Source organism: Pistacia vera, unplaced genomic scaffold (assembly GCF_008641045.1).
Source record: "Pistacia vera cultivar Batoury unplaced genomic scaffold, PisVer_v2 Contig462, whole genome shotgun sequence".
Taxonomy (NCBI): Eukaryota; Viridiplantae; Streptophyta; class Magnoliopsida; order Sapindales; family Anacardiaceae; genus Pistacia; species Pistacia vera.
The window spans coordinates 295,052-304,276 of NW_022196293.1; the positions used below are offsets into that span (position 1 = coordinate 295,052).

At 34.7% G+C, this 9,225-nt stretch overlaps 1 protein-coding gene across 1 annotated transcript; it reads left to right on the forward strand.

Moving 5' to 3' along the window:
• The first annotated feature begins 7,011 nt into the window (after nt 1-7,011).
• On the forward strand, nt 7,012-8,637 carry LOC116145596 (UPF0481 protein At3g47200-like). The gene is given in 2 exon segments (XM_031431050.1): nt 7,012-7,313; nt 7,316-8,637. Coding segments are annotated over 2 exon segments (1,380 nt in total). The 5' UTR covers nt 7,012-7,117; the 3' UTR covers nt 8,500-8,637.
• The last annotated feature ends 588 nt before the right edge of the window (nt 8,638-9,225 follow it).

Below are 9,225 nucleotides of genomic sequence, written 5' to 3' on the forward strand. Positions count from 1 at the left end.
ACGTAATTCGCAATGACGATAACAAATATTATGATTCAACTAAAAATATATACCTACATTAACACAGAATAAAAAGTTTAATAATACATTGGCCAAACCAAAAGAAAACAATTACAAATAAGAATAAAAAGTTGACTACCTTTCTTTCTTCAGATAAATCATATAACAAACTACTAATATATCCACATATATATAGGATTCAAAGTAAGGAATCCTTTAAGTGATACAATGCGTTTCTTCAAATTCACGAAATTCAACAATTCACCTTACCAAGACATTAATGTTCGCATTTATTCATACTATATATATATCCTTTCACGTTTTATACCCCTCCACATTTAATTAGACAGAAACAATGAAAGCTAACGTATAATCATAAAACATATATTATGAATGTGAAGAGTTTCTCTTGATCTAATCTAATAATAAAAAAACATTTAACATCCACGAAACATTAAATGCATGTTAATAATGATACAAAATAGCTTAAACCAATAATATGTTGACATTTGCACAATTATAGTCCTATGTGACGTTTAAATAGCAAGTATTCTAAGATTATATAGATTTATAGATTACATATAGGCTTATGTGAAGAAGATATTAATTTATTGTTATTAACTATAAGAGAAAAAAAAAACAATTAAAATTGTAAACATGATTATCTTATCAATAAATTTTTTTATTATGTCTAATTAAACGTTATTACCGTTGAGAGGATGAGAAAAAAAAAAGAAAAAATGTCTTATATAAATAAAAAAAAAGCTAAAACGAAAGAGGGCTTTTGCATTTTTGGATGCAACAGAAACGACAGGGGAATGTTAATTCATAAACGAACGGACTCCTTTTTCATTGTGCAGCCCATGTGTGTAAACTTCTTTTCAAGTTTTCCTACTGTTAATAAATAGAAGATGAATTGTGTTCACATATCACGTCTTATTTCTAATAAATGAAAGGTTGACAAACTCTTCTCACTAATTTCTCTCATAAGCACCATGTGTCAGCTTACAATTACTTAAGAATGATTTATTGTGAGTTGACTAATTATAAGATGTCACGTCGTGTTTGTGAGAGAAAATTAGTGAAAATGGTTTATGAGTATAGTATTACCCATCTTAATTCATATATCAACAAATTTTAAGACAACCTTACATAATGATAACTACAAGATGAAAAATCTACACTGCCCTAGTGGTACTAACTCAATAATCACAAACCAATAACAAATAGACACGCATAAAATTCTTTTAAAGTTAAATAATAAAACTAATGACTAAATTGAAACAAATAATGAAATTAAAGATTAAATTGAAATTAAGTATAACATCAAATTGAAATAAATCAAGCACGGTAACCTGTGATAGCTAGCCATTTTATACAAGCCAAATTTGAGAAGTAATAGTAAGGTGCGTTTGGTTCATTATTTTGGATAGGATTTTGGGAATAATATTGGGTAGTTGAATAGGAGAGTATTATGAGGTAAAATTTAAAAATTTATAAAAAAACCCCTAGCTTTCCTAATTTAATTAAACACCCCAATATATAAAGTGACAAAAACATCCCCACCACCTACAGTGCCAGATTCTGGCCACTACCACCAAAATCTAGCCAGAAAATTGTGTTACGACACAGATCGGTCACGTCGCTATGACCTTTTTCGGCCAGATCCACCATGGATCTAGTCGAAAAAGGCTAAATCTACGGCCAAATGTGGCTGTCGACGGCCGGAAAAGGCCAAAGAAGTTCATCTTTGGCCGTCATTTTCGGTCAACGATAGCCATTCTGGCCTTTTCCGGCCAGATCGGTGAACTGCTAGCCATTTCTAGTAGTGGTGTAGGTAGTTGTACAAATTTTGGCTATCACCGACGGTGGTTGTCAGAATCTGGCAAGTATGGGTTGATGGGGGTGTTTTTGTTAATTTTTAAATTTTTTTTCTGAGGGTATTTAATGAAATTAATAAACTTAAGGGGACTAAAAGCAATTAAAAAATATAGTAATATTTCTGGAATAATGTGCCAAATAATATTTGGGGAATAGGATTAGGAATATGGGTAGAAATATTGAACCAAACACATTCATCCCAACGTGGGCCAATGGGATTACTTATCCCAATCATTTGGGATTATAGAGGGCCACGGGATTGGATCTCCTAAAAAAGCAAACAAACACGGGATTGGACTATTTAAAAAAAAAAAAAAAAAAAATTGTCCAATCCCAGCCCGTAATCCCACTCCCCAAACCCATGGGATGAATTTCTAGTGTGTTTAAGACTCAAGAATTAATATGCATGTTTCATTCATTTTAAATGAAATTGTTTAATACCTATATTATCCATAAATACAGAAAGAGTAGACACATGTTCCCAACCACTGTTTAGGGAAATGGAAAGTTACTACCATAAATTTCAGATTCTCATTCTTAAATTAACTATTAATGATTTTTGGATTTTGACACAGTATATGAAGCTTTATTACCAAATTACCCTTGAAAAATAAATTAATAAATTACTTTAACCCCTAAATTAGTATTATTAGGAAAATAATCATTTTACTTTCAAATTTATTTCAATAACACCCTCCTCTACAACAACCCAGCCACTGCCACCACCACCTAGCCATTACCGCCACTGTCACCACCGCCACCCAACCACTATCACCATCCAGCCAAATTAATAAAATTTCAATAGTTGTCACCAACCCTCAAAACAAAAACAATATATCTGCTGCATTTCTTTTTCTTTTTCCTTTATAGATTTTTTTTCTTTCAATATTAAATATTCTCGTCTGCGTTTCGCCTATTCCTCCTCATCAACTCACCACAACCTGAAACGGTTCCTTCCCTCATCCTTGATACCACTCAAACTCTCTCCAGTTGGGGTTTGAGCCAAGAAACCTTACAACATACGAGGGCATCAAATGGGGAGAAAATATGTCTTGCCTGTTTCACCACTTGCTTCAACATCTTGTAAACCAAAGCAAATCTCCATCAATTTGTACGGATCATTTAATACTTGACAACCTGAACAATTGATTGAACTTGCTCATATGGATCCAAATCAACACAAAATCCCAACCCATTTGGCTTATTGCACTAGAGCGGTGTCTTTCAGATTTTGGTGGTTGGTGTTGTCGCGACTTCGTTAGGTATTGTTGCTCGTTGTTTCGCATCGTTGCCTACAATCGGTTGTTTCAATTTGATGTCGTACCCTCGTCTTCTCTTTGCGTCGCCTGCTGCTCACCGGATGCCCATCTGATTGCTCCCTGACGCCAGGAGAGTTCTCTCGCAGGAGGATTAAAGATGAGAGTGATGTGGACAATAACCGCGTTAATCGTGGCTTTCGATTTGGCCAGATCAGGTTAGGGAGGGAGAGAGAAATGGGAGGTTGTGGCTGAGGAAGTGAGAGAGAGGCGACACAAGAGAAGAAGTGGTTTTAGAGAGAGGGTTTTTGTGATAGAAATTTGAGACGTGAGGGTTATTTTGAAATTTTTACTTCTATTTCAGTTTTAATGCAGTTCAAATGGCCGCTTTATTCTTTACCGTTACACTAAACGATTTTTGTTAATTTAAATGTAAGAATTTGGAATTTATGAAACTAGGTTAGGAACTTACCATTTCACTAAACGTTGGGTGGGAACACGTCATTTACTCATAAAGAAATAATTACAACTTCTCCTATGACATTATTAAATTACAATTTCTCTCTTATGTTTAATTTCACCGCTCTATTGGAGTTTTCTTAGTCTAGTAAACATATTTTTGGGTTAATTTATTAAATTTAACAGTAAAACTTTAACAATAGAGGATAATTTGTTATTTTTTATACCTAAAGAAGGAATTTTTTTCATGATATAGATACCTTGGTTCTAATCCAAAGTTCCAAACAAAAAAAAAAAAAAAAAAAAAAATCAAATCAAATATAATTTCATAATAAGAGTAATCTTAGAGAACATGTAAAATTATCAACCCTTGATCATAAAACCTTCTTTTTTCCATTTTCTTTTTTCTTTTTTCTTTTTTTTGAAAAAAGAAAGAAAATTGGCTTGAAATTACGTTCAAGTTTAAACAATGTTGTGAAATAGAGTATCAGCAACGGATATGTTGGTTTTTATTTCTATTGTTTACAAGTTGGGCCCTCATAGAACAGACTACAGAGGTGCCCATTTATTTTTGGGCTTTACACGAAGTATGTGTTTTTGAATGATTTTCAAGGCGACAATGGCCTTGATGGCTTTTATCTTATCTTGATCAATTTTGTGATTAGTATTATTATTTATTTATTTATTTTTTGATAAACTAACATTATTTTAATAAATAAACGACATGTTCCCACCCAAGGTTTAGCAAAATGGCAATTTCTCATCTTGGTTTCATTTATTCCAAATTTCCACCCTTAATTAAATATTGTCAATGATTGTTCAACAAAGGGTGGGAATATGGAAAACTGACTTGGGCTTTTTATCAAGCAGGTGGTAGGTGCGAATTTGGGCTTTGATTTCCAACGAACAGGAAGTTAGAAATGGCCAAAAAACATACTCACACAAACTACAACACAAGGAGAGTGTGTTGGTGTAGTTCGATGATGCCAGTTGCTCTCCAATTGAACAAAAAACGACCGAGAATATACCCAAAATCGCAAGGTGGCAAGCGTGGGAGTGATCTGAAAAGCGAGTGATGACGGCAAGTAGGGGTATGGGTTTTGGAGAGGAGGTCATGGGGTGTCTAATGGTGGTCTCGAAAATTATTTTGGAGTTCGGGATCAGTAAAAGAATGCCAAAAACCGGTTGCTTAGGAGATGCTAACGTGAGCCGCTTCTTGATAACATGAGCACACTTTTAGTTAAAGAAGCATCAGTGAAAAGTTAAAATTGAGGAAACAATGTTAATTTAATGGTGAGAATCTGAAATTTATAAAACCAGAGGTGGAAACTTGCCATTTCACTAAACCTTGGGTGGGAACATGGAGTTTACTCAATTTTAATTCATCGAAAATAAGAAATGCATGCAAGCTTATAGATATGTTTCTCAACTCAAATGTGTAAGACACCACCCTAATTTACAGAAGCAAAAGATAAACAAAATTCAATGGATACTATAAGATTTATTAAAAAAATAATAATAATAAAAAAATATTGTAAGGTTAAGGAATGATCTGAGAAATTTAAATTCAGACTAGGGTTGGTGAACAATTTCATGGCAAAGACTCGTACATTTATTTAAGGAGAATGGGGCCAACTTAAAAACTAAGGCTCAGTTTGGTTCATATATTGCGAAAACTTTTCTAGTTTTCCCAAAAAAGTTAACTTTATTTCACCTATTTTCAAAATAGTTTTTTAAATTATTCAATTCCCTTTAATTCTCATAAATTTATTAATTTAACTAAACAACCCCCAATTTTTTTTTTTTAAAAATTGACAAAAACACCCCAACAACCCAAATTTACCAGATTCCGGCCACCACTGTCGAAATTTGGTGTAATGGCGCACTACTGGCTGAATCTTACCGATAGTGCGCCGATCTAGCCTTTTCGTGGATCTGGCTGGAAAAAGCCAGAGGGCCAGATCTTTGCCCGTAGATAGTTGTCAACGACGGCCAAGTTATGGTCGTCATTAACCATCAACGACAGCTGTATCTTTGGCCGTCGTTGATGACCAAATGCGGCCAGAATGGCCAAATCTAGCCATCAATGGCTAGATCAAGCCGCAGATCTGTGGATCTGGTCGGAAAAGACCATATCGGCATACGACTGGCAATATCGAGCGGGTCATACGCTGATACGGTAACTCCGGCCACCCTCCGGTGGTGGTGGCCGTCTGTTCTTATTTATGAGTGGATTGGGGGTATTTTGTTAATTTTGAATATTATATTTAGGGTTGTTTAGTAAATAAATAAATATATGTGGTATTTATGTTAATTTTTAAAATTCTACATTGTAATATCCACCCAATTTAACTTTTTTTAAAATGTTATTCTCAAAACTACCCAATAGTGAACCAAACGGAGTCTAAGCAGCTCCGTGAAAGTGGCAATAATTGTAAAACAACTGCAAGACAGAGGAATTGACTTTGAAAAGTCAAAGTCGTCGAACTAAAAGTGAGCTTGGTTGTGATTGTTCCTCACCCACATCCACATTTTATTTATAATATAATGTGACTCTTGCATAATCCATGGAGACTTTCGTCGTAAATAGAAGGAGGGTATTGTTTAATTTATATCATTTTCGTTGAGATTTTTAATGAGAATATGAGAGTGGTTGTGATTGTTCCTCACTCACATCCACATTTTATTTATAATATAATGTGACTCTTGATAGTTGGCATAATCCATGGAGACTTTCGTGGTAAATAGAAGGAGGGTATTGTTTAATTTATATCATTTTCGCTGAGATTTTTAACGAGAATATGAAAGTGGGTGAGTGCATTTTCAGCTAGTCAACCTCTTAATCTTTCTTTTTCTTTAATTATTTTCTTAGCTAGTCTTAATTAATGTAATAATTAATTTTTTTTGTAATTGTATGATTTAGTCAAAATTAGTTTAATAACAAAGGCTTTCTAAGTTACAAAAACAAACTAATTAATTTGATAGACATTTTAGTAATTTTATCAAATAAAAAATTAAAAGTTAAAATAATTAGAAATTTCAATATATTACGAAGACCGGAGACAATTGAATCTACAAACTCTTAGAACACTTGTATATTACAAACTTATATAATATAAAATAAATAAAAGAGTAAATATATAATCAATAAATATTTTAAAAATTATAAAGATAAATGATTAAAAAAATAACATTTACATAAACATGTATATATACAATAATACTTATATGTATACTACTACCTAATATTTCTTATACATCCAACGAGACCGACCGGAGGTTTCACTCTTTCACACATTAGTTACAATGAACTTTGTTTGACGTTGATTGAAGTAATATAAAAATGGGCATGAACAACTATATAAAAACATGATCATATGATATGAATAATCACCTTTACTTTAATTAATCAAACAAAATTTGGTACAACGTAACATCTCCTTTGCAATATCAAATATCAGTAGTTTCACCTCTCCTGCAGTGCTCACCAGCATTTTTTTTCGAATTCTAAAGAATCACACATGGAAAGACACTTGAATTCCGGCAGGAACCGCAACCATGAAACTCGCCGCACCGTCAATCACCAAGCTAGGACAGCTGCAGAGGCCGAAGTGGAAGATTGGGTGAGACAAGTTCTAAGAAAAACCGAAAAAACGCTAACATTGTTGCGGGAGGCGGCTGGTGACAGCGCTTGCTGCATCTTTAGAGTCCCTCAAAGCTGGTGGAGATCAACGAGAAGGCTTACCAACCCCGCATAGTGTCTATCGGTCCTTACCATAACGGCTTGGAGCATCTCAAGATAATTGAAGAGCACAAATGGCGATTTCCCAGCTCACTTCTTGAGCGGAAAGAAGATTATGATAATATCCTCCAAAATTGTTTCCTGATTATAGCCTCTTTGGAGCCGGAAATAAGAGCGTGTTATTCAGAGACCAACAGGTTTAAGAGCCATGAATTCGTTGAGATGATGGTGCTTGACGGGTGTTTCATCATCGAGCTCGTGTGTAAGGTTACAGGGTTGATACGTAGAGAACCTGATGATCCCATCTTCAAGATGGATTGGATTCTTCCTTTTCTTATGCGTGATCTTATCAAGTTAGAAAACCAAATTCCATTTTTTGTTCTTCAAAATTTGTTTGACATTTTAGAACCGAATCCAACAACCTCCTTAGTTAGTCGGACCCTACGATTCTTCAGTGATCATGTGCTCGAAAGGCCTGAATCCGTCCTATCGAAAGCTGACAATCTTCAAGCAAAACATATACTCGATTTAGTTCGCTTGAGTTTTCGCCCTTCATCCCCCAAAAGACCAGTAAGTCCGAGTAAGAAGAATTTTCTTCTGTACTTTCAGCCTGCTGAGAAGCTTCACCATGCTGGAATTCAGTTCACGACAACGAAGAACAAAGATAGCTTCTTAGATATCAAATTTGCTAATGGAGTCCTCAGAATTCCACCTTTACCTATGGATGATATCGTCAGCTCTTTCTTCCTCAATTGTGTTGCTTTTGAACAATGTTATGGCCATTGCGAGAAGTTCATCACCGATTATGCTAGGTTTATGGGTTGTCTCATTCACACCTTGAGCGATGCAGGGTTCCTTTGTGACCACAAAATCATTGAAAATTGTTTTGGAACGGACGGCGAAGTTGCTCGATTCTTTACCGATGTAGGAAAGGATGTGGTGTTCGATATCGAGAGGTCGTATCTGGCTAAATCGATTGAGGAAGTGAATGAGTATTATTGGAACGATTGGCATGTTCGATGGGCGAGCTTTAAGAACAAGTATTTTGACACCCCGTGGTCGTTCATCTCAGCCTCTGCAGCGGCTGTTCTCCTAATACTCACCATGATTCAGACCTTCTTTGCTTGGTACTCGTATGCTTATCCTCGAAAAAATAACTAAGTATTGTGACCACTTATGTCGTTCAAGACTTGAACCGATCCAGGGATGTTGAGATATTTGTTTTATTATCAGCAGAGCTGTATGAATGTATGAAAGGTGTAATGATTAGAAGTTTACTGTTCAGTAACTTTACTCGGATTAGGGATATATTCTGTCTGTGATTGTGACCATTTAATTTTACTTGAGTCGTGTGTTTATAAGTTGACTAATCATATGAGCTTATTTGTTTGTTTGTATGAAACTCAAGTTGATCACTTTTTTATATTCCTCTCTCCAAGGCTGCAAAAGTATGGATAAAAAACTGATTTGAGGTTGTTATTTGATGCACCTGAACGAGAAGATAATGGAACTCTGTAACAGTGAGAGGCATTTTTATCCCTACGGCAGCATACCAATAGAAAAGAGAGCATGGTGTAAATGATAGTTGGCAGCATACATGAATGCTCTGCTGACATGTTATTAAGTTTCGTTCAGTAGAATACAGTAGCTCTTCAAAACTCAATATTGGTTGGAAGATGACAACAAAGAAAAGAAAATGATCGATGTCTAAATATTTTTCAATTAATGAAATAATTGAATTACTTTATAGCACCAACCAATCAAAAGGATAAATACTGATAGCTTCTTCTGCGGACAGCCACTTAAAACCTTCTGTTGTATGTGATTTTGCTATAAGATCTCGCAGAGAACAGTTCGACCCAAAATTCGTTCGATTTAGAGTAAGCT